Genomic DNA, 27,835 nt, shown 5'->3' with positions numbered 1-27,835 from the left:
CTGCAGACCCAAAAGAGAGAATAACTGCCTGCTTCATTGCTTAAAAACAGGGAAGGTTTTACATCAAATTATTTCATAGCTTTCATAAGGCATTCAGCTATTATATTGATGGCCACGAGAACATTATAAATAATTTGAACAAAGAAATCTACATAGAATTAATGACAAACAAAAATTAAACAGGAAGGGTCAGAAAATGGAGGCATCTATTCTAACATCTCCCAGAAGTATTAAAGTAATGCCTTACTTAGCAGTAACAGACAATATTGTAAAATCTGTCTATTACAAGATCTAGAACCAACTTTGACCTTTCAATAAGATTCCAGATGAGGACAGCCTAAAACTGTACCTTCAGAAGTAAGCAAAGTTATTAGCTAAGAGTTATTAGTTAAGAATGCCATATTTAAAAAACATGCTACTCTATCTACCCAGACACTAACCTAACCTTCACAGCCCCTTCGCAACCATTGCTGAAGATCAGAGATGCCATTTTCTTGAGAGTCTGACTGGTAGAACTGTTAATGTTCCAATTAACACAGAGATAACTACGTGGGAATTAATCTCCGGTGCATATTACAAGGACTAAACAACAAACAAGCGTTGTGTCTTTTGAAAATTATGGGAATAATAATATTTAACATCATATGAACATATATCATTGCCAATGTTGATCAGGCTGTCACAAACTCAACTGACACCTCTCAGTCACGTCACAGTGCTCCCAGTCCCTCCCATAAAGACAGCCAAAATCCAGACTGTACAGACAAGCCTAGCAACCTCTCTAAGCTAGGTTTATCTCTTCCCAGAGAATCCCTTTATTTCCCACAACTGCAAATTGGAGATGAATGACTCAACCATAAGAATAAGTCAACACCACAGATTCCAGTTTGCCTGCACAGTAGAGAATGATAGTAGGAAATCTTTCTATTGTTTGTTCTAGATATTTCCAACCCTACTCAAACAAAACAAAAAAAAGTGAAGAGTTTCAAATCTTTATCTTCAACTCCACTTTCCGTGTTTGCAATGAGATCATTGTGAAGTTTCTGTACAAGGATTTTGTTCTAAATGCCCTTGAACCACAAAATCTGAGTTTAGGCACAAGAAAATACAGTGCTAAAATTCAGGTGATTAAGCCAGGAAGAAATAATTTTTTAAAATAATGTTTTCTAAGAGCAGTCTGTGAAAATCAGATGCTTGTGTACTTATACCTACAAGGTCAGTGCTAAATATGACACAAGTTTCCTGCTTGATTTTCTACAAAGTATACTTCTAAGACCACAGTGGCCACTGGCAAACGGTTTTTTGTTTAATAAATAAATAAATATAATCAGTAGTAACAAAAAAACCCCTCAGCTCTAGTAAATGCAAATGTGGTAACATATTAATGGTAATACTGCTGCTATTAACACAAAGAGGCTGTATAGAGCATTCCCTAACCACATATGTCTGTTAATAGGACTATCAAAATTATTTTAATTACTATCACTTGTCCACTTAGGAACACCTTCAAAAGACCAGAACGTCACAGATAAAAATCCTAGAAATGGTCACAGTTTCTGTACAGTGCAGTGAATAAGCTCTGGGGTTTTAGTCACATATACTATCCCTTCTTGATCACTCCAAGAAAAACACAGATCTGTTCAATGAGTTACAGTTACAACCTGGTTTGCACCAAATAGTATACAGAACCCATACAATGAAAGTGTGATTAGAAGCAGCAGTCTATACCTCCATATAACATTGTGAAGATCAAAAAATAAGAAAACACAACATAAAGAATAAATCTGCAATGTTGATCATTTACATCTTTAATGCCATAGAATAATACTACACGAGCAATTCCAGTGGAAGGGTATAATTAGGATAATTAATCTAGAATAGGTAGCATTTTCAGTCTTTTATGAAAAACAACTCACTAAGCTACAATGACAAACCGCAGATTTGCTTTTACAAAAATAATCCTTGGTTTCAAATTTCTGGACAAAATGACTGCAGAAACCTTCAGACAGGACTAAAGTCATCCAAAGGGATCTCAAAGTTACCTTGATTTAAAAAATTAAATAGTTTCACTTCACTTCTTTCAATAGCCTGTCCTTTTCAAGTCTTTCAGCATGAAATTAGCAACATCAGTAAGAGACTACTTCCCTATTTGCCTAACACTAAAGGAGGACTACTTAGGAAGAAAAAATGCTATAGGAAAAACACATCCAGTATGCTGGCATACTAACTCTAGCACTCTCATGCTTATAAAAGGTTTCCACATTCTATCCAAGGAAAGTTACAAACAGACTAAGTACAAAATAATTTACAAAAAGGGAAGCATACATTCTAAGTTAGTCCAGTAAGGAATGTAGATTTGATTACCAATTCTGACCTTTTACCACTTGAATCATAGGAGAAAAATAACTTCAGAACTACAAGCATGCAAACCCCTTTAAAGTAATACTGTAAATTTTTGAGTAGTTGAAAACAAATATTAATAAAATGTCAAAGAGGCCACAGGAGACATAACACAGGAAGCATGGGGATGTTTTCATAGAGGAGGCTTACAGAGAATATTGGCATTTAAGTTGGCCAAGCCAGCATATAGCTGAATATGGGAGAACACAATTTTTTGGTGTTCATCTAGGACTGGTGGCAACAACCATTGCACAGTGTTTCAGAATAAAATAAATGGCATTCTTCCCCCAGAAGTGGATAGAGGATTCTGGAGGACTTCCAAGCTTTAAGCTGCAGCCATAACTGCAGGGAGCCCAGGGAAACAGTGGGCACTTCACCCTTTCTAACCAACAGCATGCAGTCAACCCAAGCTAAAGCAAAACACACAGCCTTAACTCTGAAGCCCTAGAAAGCTACCCAGACATGTCTGATGGGAAAAAGATTGAAAGAGTTGTCAGTAAACAGAATGACAGATGAAGGGAAAACCTAGGGGCATGATTTAACATTCATCATCCTTACCTAGTGGTCGCATCAACCTTGGCCTCCACCTTTTGTGTCGGTACTCATGCTCACCTGAGCCACAAAGCCAGGGATCTGGAGCTCCTAGGATCATCTCCTGTGGCACAGTACTGCTCCTGGCCCTCCCTTACCGTGGCACCTCAGGGAATAGGTTCCTGCTGGATTATCAGGCTGGACTGGCAAACCAAGACCAGGCAGGTTCATGCCAAGGAAAGGGGAAAGAGAGGCACCAAGAGAAGCATCAATTCAGGTCAGCTGCCAAGGAACCGACTCCTAACCCTATCTCACGGAAAACTAGAAAAAGAAAAACTGCTTGCCATGTTAACCCAGATGTGTTAGCATTTTTAAGTTATTTAGACAATAGTCAAAATCTACTCAAGCATGAGGAGAAGTAAAAAAAAAATTCTTACTTCCACATTCCATTGAAAGAAATGAAGTAGAGTTGAAGACACAATTACCATAACCACTTACTTTCCAGAGCACTAAACCTGTCTGTAAAGTTCAGCCTAAACTCTCATGACAGCCCAAAGCTATCATGAGTAATACTACCTTCCACAGCTCACAAGTCAGCTAGAAGCTGACTAGACTAGACTCTTCCCACTTTTTTATCCAGTGTCTTTACAGGGAAGTTGGTTACCACCCTCAGAGCTGGCTGAGCAGGAAGGTCACAGAAATACTGAAGGAAACAGGCAAAAGCACAGATCCCTGGTGCCAGGGCAGTCTCATACCTGCTGAAGTTTCTGTTTCAGAGGAACTCCAAGAACCTCAAGCACCTGCCTCCAGATGCTGACAAACTTCAGCCAAGTTGGAAGCAATCCTCCAATAAGTCCCAAAAATGCATTGTAAAACCAGCTCCAAATTATACATTAGGTCAGACAAATCTATAGCCACAAATCTATAGCTCCAAATTATACATTAGGTCAGACAAATCTATCTATGGAGTTCAACTTGCAGTTGATTATCCTAGAAAAGCACAGAAACATAGCACCTGTATACAACAATTTCAACTAGCCAGCATGAAAAGTAACCATTTCAGTTTACTCATGGTTTCACCCCTGTTTTCCCTTCTGTTTGCATTAGTGAAAGCAATTGGAACAAGTGTTCAAGAATTAGAAGATAAAACAGAGTGGAGGCGTAATAATAATCAAATATGCAGAAAATAAGAAAAATTATATAGGGATACATACATGCACTTTATTGAAAACTTTTAAAATGGTCCTTGTCTCATGGAAAAAGTGGAGAGTAATTTTTAATTCACAAATTTGTTACAGAAAGAGGCACGTATAGTTTCAGTAAAAACAGGTATAACAATCTTGCAGCATTGCTTTGGCAATACTTGAAAGATTTCTTGTTTAATTAAGATGTTCCTAGAAACACAAAAAGGGAAATAAAGTACCAATGTTCCTAAACGTAAGCAGATTTTTTTTTTTAGTTTTTTCATCTAACAATGCCAAGTGCTCCATAAAATTGCCTCTCTCTCTACATTATAAACTAGCCTGAAAACAAAAACATTCACACTTCTCATTTCTTCCCCTCCTTGAATAAGCTAGAAGTACATAATATCCATAACACATATGGCTCCGCAGTGAACTGTGACTTCAACGTACTTACTTGACAATGAAGAAAGCCCCAAGGTCCGTATTTGTAGGAATAAAGCAGATCATACTAATCTGGCTCTAGGAATTTCAAGACTGGTATCATATTGCAAGTGGCTACCCACTTGAATATAATTTCTCCTTAGGTTTTTCTTTCTACTTGAACTGCCAGCAGTGTTAACTCATCCAAGCAGCACATATTAACACTACAGAATCCAAGGAAAGCTACAGATCCAACAAAGAACAATCTCCAACACACAAAATTACACTGAATTTCAATTGATATAGTTTTGACATCCTTCTAAACAAACTAGTCTTCACTAGCAAGATGGAAGCCTACACACTATATTGGAAACTATTTTACAAATGCAGTCTTAAAAGTGTAAAAATTTTTGTTTCATTCAAAATAGTAAGCCAAAAATGGGATAGATTTTTCTTGGGAATGAGAAGTTTTAATTGGAAACCACAATGTTTATGCTAATTGCTTTAGGTAGTCCTGAAGTATTCTCTGAATGGAGTTGCTTAAGTTATCTAAGCACAGTCAGTTTAAAGAGAATAAAGAAAAACCCTTCAGAGTTGAAGCACTTTCCCAGAAATTCCAGGAAACTGTAAAACTTTCAAGGATGTTCAGCAAAATGTAACACTGGCATCATTTAGGAATGGGATTCAAAAGTCTAGACCAATAAGTAGCATCTTAACATTGTCTCCATACTTCTTTTAAATCATGGAGAGTGGGAAAATCTCAGAATTAAAAAAAAAAAAATCAGCATCTTACTAAACACAGTCTCCTCACTTTGGTGCTTCCATTGTTTCGGGCTTCTCATTCTTTATTTTCATTGATATTATCTTTTTCTATTTAAAAAGCATTTGGATTATCGCTAATCCTCGTTTTTGAATGGCAAGGAGTCATCAGGAATGACATACTGTACAAAAAAAGTTAAAAGCTAAAATATATCTAGGTCAACAGTACTATCACTTCAATGGGAGATGTTAGCAGCAATCAACGGGGGAGAGGTTTTTTTCCCCCATCTGAAACGGCTAAAACTCATGATCTTTCTCAAAGCAAAACCTGAAAGCAAACACTTGTGTTTATCTGCATATTTGCCCTCAGTGTCTATTTTACAACAAGTTGCCAGTCTTGTGCAGTTTTCCAGAGTGTGCATCAAACTCTTCATCAGACTGAAACTACAACATGCAAAAGAGGCACAACAAAGCCAGACAGCACACAATAATATATACATGGGATATGAAAGTGGTAGCAAAGCCCTGCAATCACAGCCGTCTCAAAGATTAGTAGTATGTAATCCTGAACTGAATGCATTTAAAATGAGAGACTATTCCTTCAAATATGGTAAATACAATATTAATTAATTGACATTAAGAGTGACCTTTACATGTATCAGAGACCAGATTCATATCTCACCAGATTATTTGACTGATGGGTCAAATAAACCATGTTGTCGGGGGGGCAGGAGGGGTGTTGGGTAGGGGCTAGGCTTAGACCTGGAGCCAACACAGCTGCACACATGCAGAGCACAGCGCAGGGAAAGCCATGTGGCTGGGCTGTCAATAAGGTCCACCTGGTGACCCGCCCACACCACATCCCCTGGAGCCTCTAAGTGGCTGTGGCACCCCCCATTTTGGCTAGGGGGACAGTGAGTGGCATTGAGCCAAAGGTCCCGCCTAAAGGGAGCAGGCACAATAGCCAGAGTCTATGAATAGGCAGGCATGAGGTCTCCATCCCCCTTGGCCTCTGCCCTCCTGATCCATCAAGATGTGACCTTCATAGTGGTAACTATGTTTCTCTCCTCTCTTTCTGTCTTCATTCTTTCCTCTCAATCTCTTTCCTTCCTCTTGTGGGCAACTTGCCTGTATTTCACTTAAGTTGTGATGTTTTACTTAAGTTTGGGTTGGTGTTTTCCTAGTAACTTGCTATTAAGTGTAATGTTTCTGTGAAGTTGCATGTTATTTCTGTTAAACCCTTTTTGCCAAAACTCCTGTTTTCTCACCAAATTAAAAGAAATCTCTTAGAGAAAAATGTGTAATTTTTCTCTGGACATGAACTCAAGGCACCAAAGAATCAAAGGCTTTGCAAGAGGTTGTGTGGGCAAAATCTCTTGGAGCCTGAAATAAAAGTGTAGCTTGGAGCTTCTAAACCAGGTTGTAACAACATGTAGAGAGCATCACATGACAGAAGGTGTCTTGTCCATAGGGATTGCTGAAGAATTCTAAGCAAAAGAGAACTCAATCTGCTCTTTTAACCTTCTAGTTAAGCACTAAGCAACACAATAGCCAGTCAAAATTATTTACTTGGATATTAAAACTGTATACTGAACCTACACCAAATTACTACAAATTTTTGTACTGACCTTCTACAAAACAAAGACTGAAGTTTTGGTTGTTGAAGACCAGCTCATAGTTTTGGTAAAAGGATAGGATTTTAGGATCATAAACAGTTTAAAGTTGAATGTTTCCTGCTAAAAAAAAAAAGTGCAGCATGATTAGCCGTCTTAGCTGCGATACCATTTAGAATGAGCTTCTATCAGAACCAGTGAGTTAAGTCACCAGGCAGATGGAGAAAGACATACCCGAAGACATACTCAATGCATGGTTAAAATTAACACAATGAAAGGACCTTCCTTGAAAGATACATTTTTTTTAATTTTTAAAAATTAGATTAAAAAAAAGAAAACAAACCTTACACTTCTGGAACAAAAAACTCCTTCTGTTTCAGATTCTAAATTCAGCAAAAAAGTCCTCACTCATTTTATCACATATTAAAACAAATATGAACAGGTAAACTACTTTTCCCAAATACCAAATAATCTGAATATATTAGCTTAAAAAGTTTTGACTATGAATAAAGCTTGTTTCCCAAATACTAGTACACATCACATCAAACACATCATACACAAAGGTGCCATTCTGTGGGTTGTTTGAGTTTGAGGGTTTGGGAAAGGGGGCATGTTTTCCTTGGTAAGCAGCAGCTTGTTTCTTGGTTTTTAACCATGAGAAGGTTGCCTATAAAAGCTTCAGAGCACACAGCTTCAAGGAGACTTAAACTAATCCCTTTCAGAATCTGCCGACACAGCGCTCTCACTGCTCCAACTCCCACTGGATTTGGTTAAAGCAGTCAAAGGAGTTAAGTCCCCCCTTTGCTATGCCCACAGAAACTGGGAAGGGGAGCTGGGGAGGTCGCCCCAGCACATCATCTGTACTCACCACCCTCCTCAGCAGAAGCACCGGCTGTCAACTGTGGTCACAAAGGAGTAGACACACTTCCCTCTCTTTGTTGGTTTCAGGCTCTGATAGCGATCACTGGAGCAGACAGTCAAGGATAACATTTTCTTAAATTGCCCCAAAACAGATCACTGGATGCCTTGGGGACCTTAGCTATCTGAATTATTTCTGAGGCTAAAGCCAACCCAGTCTCAATGAAAGCCCTGCACAAATGATGTATCACTCTTGCTGATATACCTTTATGCCACAGCTTTAGTTAAGAGACTGTTGTTTTGTTGTGGACACCCCTTTATACACGTTGCCTTATTGATATCCTTAAAAGCAGCCTTGTCCTGAAAGCTACCCCATCTACACAGCTCAACTTGAATATGCAAAATATATCATCTGAGTTCATTCTTCCTCTGGCATAACTCCATTGGAGAACATGAAAAATGTACCTCCCTGATACACCAAGGAAGAAGGCTCAACAGGGCCTCCAGAGGCTTCCCAAAAGAGAAGGATAAAACAGGGGCTCAGTGTTAAAAAACAGTGACTCAAGGTTTATGCTCAGCAGAGCAAAGAAGGGCTGAATCATACATATACCTATCTTATTTTAATCTTGACAACAGTGTTTATGTACCATAGGATGAAACATCGGAACAATGAAAATTAGTCCAAATTACTTCTGAAGTAATTTTATTTCGCTTGGAAAAACTTGTGTAGACTCTTTTTCCAGAATTAGTCTACTTTAATCCAATTTACCCTAATCCATTCCTAAGGTGAATTATACTAAACTGAATTTTAATACGACGTTTTAATACTGAATGAAAGCAACCCACACAGAATTTTAACATGATTTAACTAAACTGTTTTTAATTCATTTTTAATTTGAATGTGGCCTTATTGTCACATATGGGCACATCACCTTCACCCATGCTTTGAAAAAAGGCCTAACAACACAAAGCAATGTATCTACAGGAACTTCTGTGCCAGTCAGAAAACTTCACATAAGGTGCCCCCCCAGATGGAAAGGCAGTTTCTCACTTGGCCACCTCCTTTAAAAAGTCAAGGGTTAAACAGGCATGAGGGGTTTCACCTCAGCAAGTGCTAAATACAACTGTGAGATGCCTTTTTTGTGGAACAGTGGAAATCACATGGGAGAACTTATAGACATCCTCTTCCTAGTAGAGCTATGCTTACCAAAGATTAAGCAGTTCAGCACCAAACCGCTGCTGTCTTAATGCTTAACTTGCAAGGTAACTGAAGTTGCATTAAAACCATAAATCTTGCCCAATTCACATAGTTAGAGGGAAGAAAAAAAAAAAGGAAAAAAAAGGAAAGTGCATGTGTTTCTGCCAACCCACTCCTCATCTCCAACAAAAACTTATGGAAGTTCTTTGGTACTGGGCTGGCTGTGAATGTATCACTTCACATAAAACAACAACAAAAAAATCCAGTCTGACTGTTCAGAGAAGGAGCAAAGGTTATGAAAATATCTCTCTGGAGCAGAGACCAACCAGCCATTCTGCCAGGCTGGAGCATTTTCAACCCGCATCAACCTGTTCCCACACCCTATGAAATTGCAGCCTACAGTTCTACTAGAATCAAAGAAGTGTTGCTCGTAAAGCACTTCTGCAGGCAATCTAGGCCAAATACACCCTTCAAAGCAGAACTATCACCAACACTATAACATCAGTCACAGCTTTGTCTAGCTGAGGACTGAAAGCCTCCATGGACACAAGTTGCCCCAGGCAGTGTGTTCTGCTCCACCACCCTCCTCCACATGAGCAATGTTTTATAGTACCCAAGCTGAGCCTCCAAAGCTGCAATTTGCATTTACTGCCATTTGCTGTATTATTTGCTGCTTTGTCATCTTCATAATCACTCTTCAAGTTCTTGCAACTTCCTGTTAAGATTATCCCCTTACTCTTCATCTTGAGACCAAACAAGCTGAGCTCCCTTCAGGTACCCCTTATAGATCACACCATCTAGGTCACACCATCCAGGCCCCAACTTCATCAACTTTCTCAACTTCATCAGCTTCTCAACAGACTTCAGCTTCCCATGTCAGACAGACATGCTTTCTTGACCTGGGAGAGGCCAAGAGTTACAATTCCCAACAAAATACTGCAGACGTACCTCACCAGCACTGAGTAGATGGGGACAACAGCTTGCCACAATCTGCCAGCTACACTCCTCTCAGTGCAGCCCATGTGCCATTCGCTTTGCTCACAAAAACAAACAAACTAAAAACCCCACAAAAGCAGGCAAACCCCACACACATACTCAGCCAGCTATCAACCCCAAATCCCTTTATTTCAGGGCCATCATCCAGCCACTATGCAGCCTGCACCCACGGGTATTCCTCCTGGTGAGATTGGCCCATACACTGATGTTCTTGCTCCAGATGCCATTCACAACTCCGTTCAAAATTAAATTATCAACCCCAAACTATTCTGGCTTGCAGTAACATACCATATGTCCTTATTACCACAGTAGAAGACAGAGATGCCATGACTCACTTTGTAAATTGTGCCACTTCAACTACAGACAGTCCCCATCAGAAACAGGAGCAAAGGTCATCCTCCATTAAAAAACTGGCATTGAAAATTGAGACAGGAATGAGTAGTAGCATAGGCATTGTAACTGTAAAATGAATTAAAATTATGCTTTTCTTTTGAGTGCCTAGTGAAACACACACCTTTGATAGTTCACATGACTTCTAGCTAAAGCAAACCTATACACCTGAAAGTTTTGATGCTAAAAATTGGGGACGCAGGGGAAGAATGAAAATTTTTCTCCATCATCAGATATCCCCAGTGTGTAACCAAATATATCTCATCTGGAATTGTATTTTGAGATGACTAGTTTTATACACTTTTACCTCTCTGACTTCTAATATTTTGAGTAAGAGTTGGCATTTAAAGGAAAGTGTCACTCGTCCTAATAAATTCAAAGTAAGCACACACCTACCTTTTTTCTGAATAAAGATTGTGTGCTAAATAAAGGTTGAAGTGCTAAATAAAAAAAAAAATTACACAGTTTTCTAACAGATAAATATAAACTGTGAAAACTTTGCACTTCCCTCCTCCTAAAGGGCAATCTAACCTCTGAAACTCCATGCTTTCAGGAGCTGTTGAAATGACAGAGGTAGAAAAAACTGTCTCATATGTCAATAATGACACCAATCCTCCATTGCTTAATCAGAAATCTGATCTGCTTATTAGTTACTGTGTAAGAAAGAGGATTAAATATGAGAAGAGTGAACTTGCCACAATTTGCTTTGCAACATTAATAAAACATTCAATAGTAGTTTTGTTGCTAAGTCTGCTAAAGTAAAATGTTCAAATGGCCTTGGAAGAATCTATTTGACAACAGAGCATTAGTGTCTGAAATAAAGTCAAGGCTTTTTCCTATCCAGGTCCTATAAGATATCTCCTTGGTATGGTGAATGCATGTTTATCGTTTTTTCAAATCACATTTTCCTTATTCTGTGTGATATTAATCTCCGTGGGGGTGGACACGTCTGTGAAGGTGCAATGGTTCATCTCCCAGTTCTGGTCAATTCTTGTTTTAATCTCATTTCCAGATCACAGTCTTCACACATACTGAGATATTAATCTCCATAGGGGCAGACATCTCAGCTGGCCTTAGCACACAGCTCCCCCCCTTCTGGTCAATTCTTACTTTAATTCTAATTTCTTCTGATTTATATTCCTCTTTAAAGTTTAATATATTCTACTTCATTCTTCTCAACAAGTCTTCCCTCTCCCTTCCCTGCCTCTTTTCAGAGGTTTTCACAGGAAAACTACTGGTTTGATTCCTTTTACCAACCATTAACCTCAAAATCATTGTAGAATAACTGATGTTATTGCCAGGTGGAGATGTTATTGGTGTCATTGTTAATAGGCATTATTACTATCAACTCTACTTGCAAACACATTGAGAGTGCATGCCTTATTAAGGACTAGTTCTCTCAGCAGGGTGTAATTTTGCGCAGCCTTGTTTTTACGTACTTTCACTCACCCATTGCAGGATGGGATAACCCCACACCTATGTAACAAACTAGGACATAAGTTAGAACATAAGAAATTAAAGCATAATGCCTTATTGTACCCTTTCTGATTGACAATCAAGTCTCTGGGAGTACGGTCCTCTTCGTGCAAAATGAAGGGTGTAGTACAGCAGAAATCACAGGAACATCATGAACCTAAAATATTTCAGATATCTCAAATAAAAGACTCATTAGGGGCAACAGAATCTCAAAGAGGAAAACAGAGATCTTCAGCTTGCATGACATCTACCTCAAACATTTTGAGACCATATCTTTGCTCTTTACACCGACCATGGAGCATTATACGAATATGGTATTTAATTTCACTATCTAAACAAACTTTCCGTTTTCCCTGCAAGGTTTGCTTCTCTGCCTTGAAAACACTCATCACTAAATTAACACATCATCATTATCTTAGTCTCCTATCTGCTCACCACTTGAAAAGCCTACTAGTCATATATTAAAACCATAGATGCATGTTTGTAGAAAGGGCAAGCGACATGATTTCAAAAATATTGCTACTTTTTCAGAGCATGTTTCTCTTCAACTTCTTATCCCACTGATTTTTATATACTCTCCTGTAGGGAGCCTTTCTAATGTTCTACCTTTTTTTTTTTTTTTAAATAAGCTGTACCTGTGTTGGGAATTTGGTTCAAAAGAGAAGGAAAATAAATGCCCTGATTACCTCTATTTACCATTAGTTTGTTTCTCTGCACAGTTCTTGTACACATGAACTTCGCCACCACACTCAGAGAAGAGCAAACCAGAAACTCCACATCTGAAGTGCTCCAACACTTCTCAGGGAAGCTTGGTTCAAAGTTAGTAGACTATGTACCATGAGATCCATAGGAACACAAGACACCAGACATGATTAGCCTACAGGAAAAGATCATGAAATCTGATGTACTCCTGCTTGGCTACACCACATGCAATGGTTCCAAGTGTCTCACTTTCCCGAATGCTTCAAGTCAGCATCTATTGCACCAAATTGCTTGTCAATGTAGACACAGCCATAGTCTCAGACACAGAAAAACAGAATTGTCCTAAAAGATACTAGTGTCACAGATAAAATGGGCAAAATTCTTCTAATTTCTGCTGTAGCAGTTCATAAGAGTCCAAGAGCAACATACCGTGCAGCTAAGTGTGCAGACAACCCTACCCAAACATAGCACTATTTTCTCTTTGGAAATTATTTTTTAATGTTTATATTCACAGCCATTCAAGTTAAAAGCTTAAATTAAAAAAGGATGCCTTCCTACTTATCCAAGCCTTCAATTCAAAACTTTTTGGAAAGCAAACTGAATTACACTTCCGAACATTTATCCAAGGTTTGACTTCATTTAATTTTACCATGCATTTGCACTGTCATATATAGTTCTTATGGCTGTCTGCTAGGCTGCTATCTTCTGCAATCCATTAGCCAGTTTTCAAACACTGATTACAGTTCCCCATTAAGAATATCTTCTTTGCCTGTACACTTTATCTCCTGCTATTATAACATTTCATCAAGCCAGAATCTGTAAACTGTGTCTGAGAACAAACTACTCAATGTCTTAGGTAAACTGATCAATCATATATGAAAGAAACCAAAAATACTCCAGGGAACCTAGAAGTATTTATATATTTTACCATGTATAAACACATTCCACAAACAGCCACTGGGTCCATTTATGAGCTATACATCAATTACCGAACATTTACATAGAAGATACAATCATTGGTAGTTTATCTTTTATACTGCTAAGGGCAAATCCTCTTAATTACAACTTATTTAGACTGAAATTTTTAATATGTGCAACTCTAATGTTCTTAATGTTGTTACACTTTCTCTACTTTTTCCCCTGACAGATGACAGTAATCCCACTTTTTTTTTTAATTGTGTTCTCAACTCAAAAGTGTAAGGAAACAGCAACTTCTCTGGGCCTAAACATAGCCAAAGTAATATTTTACATAAGCAGGACCCATTTTGCTTAAATACTGAGGCCACATACTGCCTTCTCTTTCTTAATTCTTACACAAAGAAATGCAAATTTAATCAGATGCTTCATTACTACAGTGGGGATACAGTAAACAAGTAGATAAGAGAGAATATAAAAGAAGGTCAAGAAGAATACTGTGATAAACAAGACACAGTCATCTTGGATGTAGAATGTCTCAAAAAAGGATTAGGAAATAAACAGAAACCAGTTTTACCTGGAGTCCTCCTTGACAAGGCCTTTTTAATACAGTAAACTGGAAGATAAAGGTACCCTGATCTGGGAGTTTAAAAAACCCCACACCAATAAAACAAAAGCTGAGCGGAAGCATGGAAGAAACTTGAGAATTACCAGGAAAATTACAAAAACCCCCTGCCTACTCATAGCTCAGAGCCATGAAATCTTAACAAGAAGGTATTCATCCCACAGGCAGGTACGCTGGTTTGTTTTTCTGTCCTGTTTCACCTGGTGATGCTGTCAACATAGAGCATGAGTGGCATTGTTTAAAATTTTACATATAGCTGCCCACACACCTACAACTGTCAGTGTAACAAGACAATGATGAAACATGAGTTATTCCTAAAGTACCAAAAGCTGAAGAGCAAGAACAAGCATGGCCTTAACTTCCTTCCATTCTCAGTCTCATGTCTTATAAAAAAAAAAAAAAGGCCATCCTCCTCATTGATGGCACAGTACTGAAGAAACTCATCAACTTCAAGAATTTCACAATGGATTTACAGACCCTTCCACCCCTGTTTAATTTTACACTTTCTTCTTCAAATCTTCTGTTTTGTTTTCTTAGCTGAAAGGCTGCCACCATCACAGGACTCAATCCTCAGCCACAAGAAAATAACTGAGGTGACATGGAAGAATATGTAAGAAGATCTGGGATCTTTATGTTTTAAGGGGGGTTTTATGACAAAATTGTAATCCCAGGACCTATATTTGTCCTCAAACCAACAAAAGAGCAGTTGCTTTTCCTTTAAGAGAAGTCCTCTAAAAATAAGTATTTGGAGTTTGATGACACAACAAGAAAGAAATAGTGCACTTATGCCTCCCCTCTATTTCATAAATCAAATTAAGAGTATATTATGTTATTCCCATTTTCAAAGTGGTCTTAATGGCCAAAAATTCTTCAAAACTAATTTACACAGCTTTGTTGCAGGCACTACAAATGCAGAGACATGGAAACAGTTTTTGGTAAAAACTTTAAAAACTGTCTATTCGGTAAACAACGTCAGTACTGCAGTGCACCTCAAGAGTGAATAAAATTCTTATTTTATTGGAGAGATAAATAAACATTTACTAACTTCATTCACTTGTTCCTGTGTCCTCTGGGGACTGCCTAATATAGAAACTTAATAAATTTAAGCATTTTCTTTGGCATTTGTTTCAGTTGCTAACATTGGGTTTGTTTAGGTTCACAATGCAAATGCTTCACATTTAAGTGCAGTAGGGGGTTTTTGTTGTTATTTTACTCACATATTCACTTCCATTTCTAATTCTCTTAACTTCATTACCATAGAATAAGACTCACCCATGGATTATTTAAGGTTGCTTTCAGGTGATAAGTGAAGAATAGTTGTTTGAAGAGATGGATGGCCAAAATTATTTCCCAGAAACACAAACTGTCTAGTACTTGTTTTCATTCCCATTTCCATGCTTAAGCAAACAGAGAGAGAGATATTTATACTTAGCATCTGGATACCATCACTATGCAAGCAAAGCAATCCAACAGATTATTTCAGTACTCCTAGGGTCTGCAAACATCATTATTAATCACAAATGCTAGTTTTTCAGGTTCACAGCCTCATCACATACCCTATAAAGCTCAGACCAAAGATTTTTAGATATATGGTTTCTATCAACCTGAAAGTAATGTACAGACTCCCCTCTTCCGAATGCTCATAGAGAACATCTGTGCAGTCTCTCTAAATGAGAGCATAGTCTTGCCCTTCCCAAATGCTGGTCACTTTACACAACTCCTGGTTCAACAGTTGACAGAAACACCAATAAATCACCAAAAGAACTGAACATCCAGAGTATAAACTCAAAAAAATACAGATAGGTGAGTCAGAGGAATCAATCATCACCCAAAAAAAAGCTGTTGAGTAAATTTACTTCGATGCATTTAAAACAACTTATAAACTGAGTCTAATGGTTAACTGCTGCTGTGCAGACAACAGGATACACAAACTGGCCAGGAACTCACTCATCCCTGGAAAGAACTCCAGACCTGAAAGCACTTCATGCCTTCAGCATGACTCATAAGGAGCTGTTAACCTATACTGCAGTATTTAACCAAATCAGCATACAGGGATTTCAAAGGAAAGGAAAAAGAAAAAAGGAAAAAAGGAAAAAAAAAAAAAAAACAAAAAAAAAAAAGGGGGGGGGAAGTACTAGGAGTAACACATCACCTAAGAATGCAACACCTTCCCACTTATGCAAGGTGAATCAAAGCACTAAACCACTGAACTAACTTTATGAAAGGAAAAAGCTAACCAGCTTGGCTATTAATGGCATCCAAAGTCAGTAACTACTAAACAAATTGGTTTAAAAATATTAACTCTTAATGTTTAAAAAAAAAAAAATCTGACTGACAACTTCTCACTGACAGCTTTCAGCTGCCTAAGTCAGAAAAAAAAGGAAAAAATAAAATTAAAAATAACAAGAGAAAGAAAAAGTCTTTAAATCTTTATGACATTACACCCCTCTGTTTAGCCAGTGTCTACCAGGGAAATTGTACTCCCTTTCATTACCAAGCTTCATTTCAACTGGTCCAGAAATCCAGATTATCATATACTAAGGGTTTTGGTCTCACCTGCAAATAGTCTTTTTTTAATTCACACTTACATATGTACATATGTTATAGCTTTAAGTACACAGCGTAAATAGATGAAGGGTTTTCTTGGAGGTGGGGGTTGTGAATAGTTTATCATACTTTCTTGAAGAAAAGGTAGAAAGAAAGGAAAGCCAACCCCACAGATATTTACAAATACAAGAAACTTAATGTAAATAGACCTTTCGCACTAAACAAGACCACACACACAAAATATTCACATGCTGAAGAGCTGACAAGCCTGTGGAATGAGTTTGCAATTTCTAGTATTTTCACGAGTTGAGTCAGGACAGATTACTAGTAAAAAGTCACTGCAAAAACAATATTTGTTTGTTTTTTCTGAATTGAATAAGGAAAAAACTGAAAAGACCATTTCATTACATTTCCCTCGTGCAAGAGTAGAAAGCCTCTTTAACTGGAAATTTTCTAGCCTGAAAAGTGAATGTAGAATGCACCAAACAACACTGTCATGTCAACAAAGACATGTACAGCTAAGGAGTTAAGCAAAGGAACACAGAAATTTCCTGAACAATCTAATGATATTTAAACTGATTAACCATTTTTGAGTAAGGAATCTCATATACCTTGCCTCCCTTCACTTATGGCACAAAACTTTAACATCGACATAAAACTCTTCCAACAAAACACAAGGACAGACAAGGAGATTAAAAAAACTGGGGGAGGGGGTAAGGAGCATGAGAACAGTGGGAAAATGATAATCCACTTCTTTCTTCAGGGATGGGGGAAGGGATTATGGGAGCATTGGGTAGTTCTGAGTTTACTTGGAGTTTTTTCATTCACTTAACATTATTTTTAAGTCAACACCATTATCTTGTCTTTACAACTTATGCAGTGAAAAGTTAACACAACAATGTTTGGCATGTATTGTCTACTTAAAACATATGCAACACACAGATTTAAGCATACTAATTTCAGAGGTATTTTTTTCAGCTATCTTCTACAATTGTAAAAATGCATTTCTTCAAAGGAATCAGAAGTTGAACAAAATATAAAACTGCCTTTGGTATTTTGGGTTAGTAGATTTTAGGAAATCGTCCCTTCAAAGCATTTTAAGTACAGTAATGGCAGTCAGCACAGAGAACTTATCTCTCCTGTATGAAGTCACAAACTCAGCCACGTTTCTTCAGCGCTCTCATGTCTGATAAATGCTTTCACATTTACAAAGAACAGGCAAACAGGATAACACTAGGAAAACTAAGACATTTTGATCTTACTCCAGCCTAATACCACATAGAGATGATAACCATATAATGAAGTGTCAAAATATCAAATGAGAGCATTTTTCTAATGGACAACTCTTTACCAGGTCTTATAATTTTAATTTTTCACTGTAGGGAAGAAGACAAAAGCAGCCTCAAATTTCAGAGTTTTTTTTCTTTTTTACTTAAAACCATAAATCATTTTAAAAGAACAGATATCATAACCACACTATAGAACTCACAAATAAACACAACCTCTATTGGGAAACAGTAATACAAAAAAATAGTTCAAGAAGTCAGCTATCCAGTCAAAAATTTAACTCTGAGCAGTTTTGAATTCATTTGAACTACAGCCACAACTGTTCTTCATAGTATTTTTCTGTTCTGGTTAATATTCATCAGTCATTTTTACTATTACAGAATAAGTGTTTACCTACAAAAGAAAGCATACAACTCCACCTCAGAATAAATTGAGTAACCAGTGTGCAATAATTAGAATGAACATAGCATAATTTAATTGCAACAGAACTTCGGTTTAAAGTATTCAATAGTGTCTCATAAGTCAGCAGAATTAATTTTATGACATGGTAGTTGAGAAATGGCTTCTTTTGCTACTCAATAAATATAATCACATGTTTTTAGTAAGTAGTAGCAGAAGTAAATGACGTTCTGACAAACTGAAGGGTCCAATTTTTCATACACTGGCTACCAAAAATAAGCTCATATTACCCTTAGTACTGGGAAAAGCATTTTTTCACAGCACCAATCCTGAAGAAATTAAGTCCCTCAAATTTTTTACTGAGGTATATACTTTGTGCACTATTGTAAATATGAGCTAATTCCATAAACATATGACCTTCTTAAGAGAACAAATGCCTGACAAGCCCATGCACAGCCCCTTCTAGTTTAAAACAAGTTTTTACATGTAAAAAGTTAGTTCACGCTTATGGAAAATACTGTTGTGGGTTTGGGTTTTGTTTAGTTTGGTTTTGTTTTGTCCCCTCTGGACTATTAGACAAGCAAATCTGTTTTAGACCTCATCCACACAGTTTTTTTGTTTGTTTGCACACCTACCATTGAGTAATTTCAGGGGGGGAAAAATCAAAACCACAAATCTATAAGGAAATATATTTTTGCTATGCCAGCAAAAAACCCTAATGCAGTTCCAGATTTTAAAACTACAGGAAAATAAGTTTATAATTGCAGCCTATTCTGCTTGAGAAAGTGAGTCAAGTTATCAGTACAAAGATGCCCCATTGCTGTAACATTTGCTGTGACTTTTGGGAGGACCTCCCTCCTTTTGGCAGTGGCCAGCATTGTTCCCTGTTTTATAAGGATACGCAGATGTTTTTAACCAAAGACTATTGTATCACTTACATGCCATTTATTACTCTACAGTGGGTCTTCCTGCCATATGCTTATGCTATGTTCCTAGCCTATAGTACAGGTACATTTTACAGATGTTGCAACAAATTTTCCTGATCAAATTCCTTATCGTCCACTCAGTGCTTTAAGGATACATTGCCTCTGTTGAGGCTCAATTCTACAGTCTCAATTCTACAACCACTTTATCTGTCAACAGTAGAAATTATCTTGGTTAACAACTTCACAGAACTTTTCATGTGCAGTCTTCCATAAAAAAATCAAATTGCACCACTCTGACATAACTTCACTGTTTCACTACTAAGAAATATATTAGATCCTGTTAGATATTTGAGACTGTTTAAAACTAAACAGTGCAAAGGCTGTTAAGGTAAAGATTTGGCGATGACAAATCACAAAATAGATCTGGTTAGATCAACAAATAAATGGTTCTTAACTGAAATACATGTAGATATTTGTGAATAAAAACTAACTTCCACAGTAATTAAATTTCACTAACAAAAAGCAAACCTAAAGACTTGTTTCACATTCACTGATCAATACTCAGCTTTTACCTTTCAAAGGACAAATGCAGATTATTTACAGAGAAATGTGTCAGACATTAAGTCAACTAAAAGAAGGCAAGTAGCTTTTTGCTTGTTTGTTTAAACAGAGCATTGAGTTGACAGAGATACTAATAACTTCTTGTTCAGAAAAACACTTCAGTATGTTTCCATTAGCTTCTAATATTTACAAAATGACTAGAAAATGCAAACACAGCTTTCAACTATATAGCTGGTAAGAGCAGACTGTGACTCAAAACTACACATTAGCAATGCACTATAGGTGACTTCAGATTGGGTCATTTGCATAGTTTTAAACTACTAGTTTAAAGCCACTTGTAGTCAAGGCTTACCAGGAAGCAGCACAAGGTAATGGCCTATCTGACCTACAAAATTAGGTACAGCAGGACTTTATCATCAGCCAGACGATACAAAATTTTTACCAATGCCATTTACCGCTCCTCAACTGGCTCATCCTGGCCTTTTGAAACCATGGCCATTTTTCTTCTTCTACCCATATCCACATGTCTTATGACATATTTAAACACCCCACAGGATGGGGAAGGACAGATCATGCATGGAAAAATGTGATTCCGAACACAGCTTTAAACCAATTCCCGCTGTACCCCAAACAGGGTGTCACAACAACCTCATAATCCTTATTTATACACTTATGTAATAAATGCCTTAGCTATCTATTATAACAAAAGAACACAGTTAAGTCCAGTTTACTCAAAGATGCATGTCAGAAACACTAGCACCCTGCCATCAGTTGGTGTACAGTCAGCCAGAATGCAGCCTCAACCACCTTCATCCAGTCTAATCCCTCCAGCTCCAGGGGGGAGCACTGGGTCTCTCTTCACATCCCAATCCATGCCCTCCTGCGTGCTCCTTGTGCTTCCCTGGGTGAACAGAGTGCTGGCATGGTGAGAAGAGCACACAGCTAGTATGATCAAAACAGTGCCACGTTCACCTTACATGAGCTGCACTGCAATTACAGCTGTCAAACCAAGCCTTCCCACCATAAGCCCTCATCCTCCCATACATCAAACTTAAATGGCTCCACATCAGCTAAAAGGGAACTAATCCCAAGCCCCCACGTTTCCTTCAAGAAGATTCACACAAAGCTATACCCACTCATCCACAGGCCACATGGTGGCCAGATCTAGCACAGGCAAAGACCAGAGTGATAGAAATGCCCCCCTCTGTAGCAGCATAATTTAAATTAACTTAATAGCATTGGCAGATTGCAACTGAAGCTGCAAATCTGAGTGCACACTTCTGGGAACAGCACTACAAAGGCATCTTTTCATGACAATGCTAAGCTATGATAGATGGGATTCCATCAGCACATGAAAACACAAGGTGTGTCCTGACTGACTCAGCTATCAGGACTAAAGTGATTTTTTTGGAAGCTTCCTATTACACATTCAACAGGATGTTTGTTGCAAAAGGAAGAGTAGAGATTTCACCAAAATAGATGCTAATGTAAAGCAAAGCTGACAGTCACATATCCAACTCCTGGGAGGTAAGATGACCTAAAGGTCTACCAGCTAAAGCAGTCATACAAAGATACCATAAAGACTCCAGAGCAAGAAGAAACTCGACAGCAGTGCTGCAGATCTCTCTGCGTGTTAATCCAGATACTGTCAATCTTTACATGGAAAAGGATAAACTCTTTTTAACTCACTTGTATTAACAAGAGCATTTCAAAAAGAGAAAGAGGCAAACCACAGTGGTAAGCATTAACCAGGTACCTCTCCCAAACATCCAACGTGAGGTCACAGGTCCTTCAAGAGCCTTGCTTAAAAGTTCTCCACTCTCCAAAAGGGCAGACTCTTTTAAAGACTCTCTCCTTCCCAAGCGTCCTGCAGTCCACTGACACAGACATCCCACAGAGTCCATCATTTAACTGCAATATCTCAACTCTTCAGTAATGAAATGGGTAGTTCCATAAAAGTGTCAGCTCAGAACCAGAAGCGAGATAAATGGTCAAAAAAGTCAAGCATATGACAGGAATGATCACTATCCCTATAGATAGGGAACAGAACAGAAATCATTATTAAGTGCTATATAAATCCATCAGGCAGCTGTGTCTTGGATACTCTGAGCAATGTAGAATGTAAAACTGGAACAGAAAGAGAAGAGAAAGCTGATAAAGGATAAAAAGAAGACATGGAATGGTACCTTCATAGCAAGTGGCTACAACTGGACTTTTCTGACTAGAATAGTTGAGACAGGGTAGAAAAAACCATGTGTGGCATGAAGAAGGTAAAATGGAAGAAATGATTAATCATCTTTTAATAAAAAAGCTAGGATATGTGAAATACAACCAGCAATTTTAAAACCAAAGCTTTTTCCACACAACCTATAGATTCCTTGCCACAAAGTGAGGCAAATGCTAAAAACAATTCAGGCTGAATACGTCATTAGGCACAATCATGGTTACAAGAATCCACTTACAGTATAAAACGCCAACACATTGTCCCTGTGGACAGACAGTACTCCAAAGAAGTCACTCACCTTGCCAAAAACCCCTTTCCCTGAGTGCCCACCATCAGAGACTGGATACTAGGCTAGGTGGACCTCTCACCTGATCACGTGCAGATTTCTTACCTCACCCTCATTATGATTCTTTTATTTTTTATTTTTAATTATCGTAAGTAGATCTTAAACAATTGCATGACATCTGCCCGGTTTAAGATGCACTGTGTACATCACTACCAAACTTCTTAAGCAGTAGTGTGATTTCTCAGAGAAAAGGGACTAAACAAGACTTCTGGAGTCATGTTCTGGGTGCTTTCAATTTCATCTGAATCAGTTAAGTTCCACTTAGAAAATTTATATTGATTTTTTAAATGTAATATTGCATCTGAAAATACAGATAGACAAGTGATCTGTGAACCAACAGTGCCATGGAAGGAGCTGAATATATAAAGGAAAGGAAAATATTTGGGAAGGAGGGGGTGAAAGCAAGAAAGCAATTTCATTTTTAATTTCACTCATTTTCCATATAATTTGTCAATACATTTTAGCAGCTTGTTGGGGGGAAAAAAAAAAGCTACTGAGAAGTCTCTTATACATACACGCCTACTTACACCAGTGCCTCCTGTATATCACATGCAAATTGTAGCACATTCAAGGAAAAAATAAGACTGAAGCAACTTTTGCTGTTCTGGCAGCAAAGGGCTAATTTGAGTTTAATTTCTTTCAAGTATTTTTAAACATTTTCAAAAAGCCCTCACTTTCTCCTACTACATGATTACAAATAATAGATATGCTTGCTATGATTTTCATATATTTCTCTAAGTATATTTAATGACAAATTTTTATAAAACAAATAATACCTTCTACTTTCTCATGTCAAATTTCTGAGTTATAGTCAGCCTTTGGGAGAGAATCTAACTATTTTATCAGGGGAAGGGAAAAATATTACCCTAGAAATATTTACTCTTGCCTGTTTATTTGTGACAATAATGACTTTGCATGAGAAAGTCTGAGGAATACCTACTCTAATAAATGACTTGAACTTTTAAAACATACAGTTCTTTTTATGCTTAACTATCCCTATGATCTGAAATATCATGGTTAAATAGCTTCAGGTAAGCTCATGCATTTCTACAATTTTTATCCTCATAACTTTTATTTAGTATTAAAAACCCCCACACACTTGCACAGACACCATCAGAGGCAGTGCAATGCATATTTCTATCAGGTAGTTGACAAGCCAGCAGCATTCTTCAAAAAATTTTTTTAAATATTTCCTTGGGGTTTTTTTTCCAAATTTAAAAACATGCAAATTGCTAAAAATAATATTCAAGAAATATAAGTTTAAAGTGATTGAGTTGTGAAAACAAGCTGAACTTGTTCTTTATCAAACTGTAGGAGTTGTAGATGAAAGGAGGTGCTATATAAGGAATAGCTAGACTTCAACAGAGAACACACTGCCAAAACATTTTGGCCTAGATTCTGACAGGCACGCACCCAAGTTGAAGGGTCATGGAAAGCAGCAGTGTAAAGAAACAATCTACAGAGACCAGAAAACATTACACTGAGGATTATGGCTGTGTTGGGGCGGGGAGGAGGTAGGTGGAGAGAGGGGGGACATGCAGATAGAAACTGTTTGGGGTTTTGTTTGCTTGCATTTTTTCAATCAAAATCTGTGGAGAAAGACAAAAGATACAATATTTCAATTATGTGCTAAGGGCCAGAGAAGATATACAAGCACAATTTCTAAGACTGCAACAAATTACAAGATGTATCTTGTTCCTTTTCCTAACTTGCTGCTGCTCCTTCTCGTCGTTTTCAAGGAATATGTTAGGAGGAAGAACGGACAACAAACTATCCCACACAGCTCCTGAAAAAGGCCAAGAAATTCATACTCTGTAATTTGATTAGACCCTTAATAAATATGTCAAAATTTTAATGAAGAATTCTGTATCTGGCAATCGTTCATGCTCAGAAGTAGTACAGAGCATCATAAAGAGGAAATAAAAATCAAATTACAATGAGAGAGATTTGTGAAAGGTCCAGACTGAATTAACAGCTTCATAAATGACAAAGAAAAATTAACAGTTTAAAATTCTTACAATTCAGACAAGAAGACTAATAATAAAAAGGAAGCTGACAACTAGTTAGATGTAATTTAACCTGGAAAAGTACAGGCTGTAATATTAAAGTGAGGAGTGGGAAAGGCAGTCAAAAAAAGATGATTGAAAAACAGTACTCATGTTAAACAGCAGAGATGACTAGGAAGAAAACAGATGCTCCAGTGTGCACTAAACACAGAAACATCTCATTGTAGGCTACAGAATGCCTCTCACTGGAACAGACATATGAATCCAAACCTTTGTGTTCTGCATTCACTAACACCAGGATAAAGATGTCTCATCAACAGGATCACAAACACATGCACACACACACGCGCGCCCCTCAGGGACTGGCTTAGAATAAGGAACAAAACCAAAGTTTGTGTTAGTTATCAAATTCAGTAGGGCACAGCTCTACTTGCAGATATCAAATGTATCTCATAAAAGCCCAAGAACCATACCTTAAGCTGAGTACACTGAAAGAACCAGCTACTGACAAGTCTATTTCGCTAAAGCTTCAAAAAAGTCTATGTCTCCAACTAACAAACCTCCAGCTGGTACAATACACCAGTATTTTTGATACTTGGCAATAGAAACTAGTGTCTCTATCTGCTGACATGCTACACACACACACAAAATCTCATGTTTCCTAGATACAATTCTTCAACTCTTCGACAAGCTTCACCTGCTCTGGTCAGAAGGATATTCAACATTCTTCTCCACTTACCTAACACATACCCCACAGTACCAACCTGAATGCTTGCACTTGCAATTCTAAAATGGGCTGCATGCCACATTTTCAGCATAAAACACCACGGACCATATAAGTTATCAGAACTTCCTACTGTTCTTACACCAGTGAACAAGCTCATAAAAAAATCTTTACGTAAGTGTTACCTTTGGTGTTAACATTAGTCTGACGAGTTAGAGTAAAGCAAAAATCACTGGTCTGATTTCACTGTGGTTTTGAATGAAAAGATATTATGCTTGGGAATATTTTGTTTTAGCTGTTCCTATAACATACCAGCTGCTATATAGCACATTTCCCTTCCTGTGGTAAAGGGCTTGTAGGTGCTTACATAATTTTACAATTCTGATACTCAGACATTAAATTATACACAAAGTCAGACACACAAGGAGGCATGTAATCTGTTCAGACCAGCACTGCTTCAGCACATATCTTAATAAACGACACATCTTACATGTCTCAATTAAAAACTAATTTATAGGAGAATCAAGAGGAAAAGAAAAAAAGCCCCCTAACTACACATCAATCCTTATGAAAACCATGCTTCGAAGTCTCATGAGTGCAGATACTTTTATTAATGGCAGTTTTCAAATCAGTATCCTATGATAAAGGCTTCAAATGCCTGTCGAATTAATGCACCCGGTGCAATTGCAAGTACTATTTAAAAGGGGGGGAGGGGGGGAGAGAGCGGGAAACCAGAAAAAGAAAAATAAGAGCCTGAAGTCTATTTCAGCTAGTCAGCTGGTCATTCGCGTGATACTTCGCACCGTAAAAAATAAGAAGAACCCGTTCACGATAAAGCTTCACCCCAAGCAAACGAAGGGTGCTTCATAAAGGAGGAGGTGGGGGTGAGGGTCCCGCAAACGACCCCCCATTGCCTCGCATCGCCCCGGCACAGCACAGGAGATGCTGCCTCCCTCTCCGCCCGGAGCGACCGCTTCAGCCCCGGGCTCTCTGCCCCGAGGCTCTCCTGGGGCCAACAACTCACTCACTGCCGCACCGGCCGCAGCTCCCACCGCCCGGCCCCAAGGGCTTTAATTCCGCAAAACCCCGTGCCTTGGGCCGGGCGGGGGAAGGGGCAAGAAATTCTCGGCTTTCAAACAAAACAGACGCCGGTCCTACATAGTGCTTTCCCTCCCCTTTCTCGCCCACCAATCTTTTTTCGTGTGGGAAGGGGGGATCCCGCTGGCCAGTGGCAGCCCTAGTCTTCCCGCTCCACGCCTCGGGGCGAGGGGAGCGGCCGGGGCGCCCCGCGGGCTGCGCCCCCTGCGCTGAGCAGGGAGACGCCGGGAAAAGTTTGAGCAGGGAAAGGGGAGAGAGCAGCTCCGGCCCCGCCGCCAGCACCGCCGGCACTTGGGAGGCTGGCCGGGGGGGGAGAAGGAGGAGGAGGGGAGGAAGGGGAGTTTGTGAGGTGACCGAAGCCCGCGCCCTGCCCGCCCCTGCAAGCCCCACGCCGGCAGCACACGCGTGGGTTGCCCACCCCGCCGCACCGCGCCCCGCAGCGCGGAGGGGATGGAGGTGTGGGGCGGCCCTTCTGCCGCCCCTCCGCCGCTCCTCGGGGCGGGAACCCGGAGCAGTGCCACCCGCGACCCCCCGCAAGCCTCTCTCCTTCCTTTGCCGGCGCGCACCCTGGGCACGGCGCGACCCAACCGCGCCGCCCGCCCTTACCTGGGCGCCGAGCAACAACTCACCTGCGGAGAACTGGGCCCGGGCCGCCCCGAGCAAGGCGGGCGAGCGGCCGGCCAGCAGGGCGAGCGCCGCCAGCAGCGGCAGCGAGGCGGCGGCGCCGGCCCCCCTGCCCATGCCGACTTGAGAAGTTTCTGAAAGAGGCCGGGGCTGCCCCGGCCCGCGGCGGCGGGCGGAGCGCGCCTCGGCCGCCCCTTTCGCCGCCGCGCCTCGCCAGGAGACCCCCGCGCCGAGGGGCGCCCGCTGGCCCCGGGGCCGCCCGCTGGGGCAGCCGTCTGCGGCGCGACGAGCGCGGCGGCAGAAGCACCGACTCCTCTCGTACTCTGGAGTTACTTTGCTGCTGGGAGAGCGGGGCGGGAGGGAGGAGCCGAGAGCGCACGTCCAACCCCCGCTCCCCGGCACTTGGCATGGGGAATGTGGGACTCCGGCCCGCAGCCCGGCGCGGGCGCAGCGGCGCCCGGCAGCGCCTCCTGCTGCAGGCGCGGGGGCAGCACCGGCTCGGATGGGATCGGCGCTGCCCGGATCGGCTCAGTGCTGCCCGGCCCCGCTCGGCTTGGCTCTGCTTTCCTTGGCACGGCTCGGCTCGGAACGGCTCTGCTTTCCTTGGCACGGCTCGGCTCGGAACGGCTCTGCTTTCACTGGCACGGCTCGGCTCGACACGGCTCCGCTTTCTCTGGCACGGTTCGGCCCGACTCTTCTCCGGTCACTCTGGCATGGCACAGCCTGGCTCGGCTTGCCTCGGCTCGGCTCAGCACGGCACAGGAACCGCTACCGGTGGCTTTGCGAGCCCCTCGCTCTCGTCCCCCCGCCTGGGGAGAACCTGCCGATTCTGGAGGAGAAGGAGGAGGCGCAGAAGGGCGGAAGGGAGAGCGCGCCGGCTGAGCTGGTGGGGCGGGAGGTCAGGGCAGGGAGCGCGGCCGGGGGCGGAGGGTCCCGGGTGCTGGTTACGGGGGAAAGTCCCCCCGCCCCGAGCGGGATATGCTGGCTGATCCCGCTTTTGGAAACGCGATATCGATCGGGTGGCAA

The 27,835-nt window shown here is 40.0% G+C and overlaps 1 protein-coding gene across 13 annotated transcripts in view; it reads right to left on the bottom strand.

Annotated features, from left to right (window-relative positions):
* Nucleotides 1-27,036, bottom strand: part of PTPRK (protein tyrosine phosphatase, receptor type K) — a 397,175-nt gene extending 370,139 nt beyond the window's left edge. For 8 of the 13 annotated variants that reach the window (XM_027691405.1, XM_027691440.1, XM_027691429.1 and 5 more), the window contains exon 1: nt 26,815-27,035. In XM_027691405.1, the coding sequence (XP_027547206.1) occupies nt 26,815-26,926 (112 nt within the window). In that variant the 5' untranslated portion in view covers nt 26,927-27,035. Of the gene's footprint in view, nt 1-26,814 lie in introns of all 13 variants that reach the window. The other 5 variants (XM_027691471.1, XM_027691480.1, XM_027691455.1 and 2 more) reach the window with 2 other exon arrangements.
* Nucleotides 27,037-27,835: the final 799 nt, after the last annotated feature.

The sequence above is a fragment of the Neopelma chrysocephalum genome, unplaced genomic scaffold, assembly GCF_003984885.1.
Source record: "Neopelma chrysocephalum unplaced genomic scaffold, ASM398488v2 Primary Assembly neopelma1_23, whole genome shotgun sequence".
NCBI lineage: Eukaryota > Metazoa > Chordata > Aves > Passeriformes > Pipridae > Neopelma > Neopelma chrysocephalum.
This window is presented reverse-complemented; position numbering and strand designations above follow the sequence as displayed.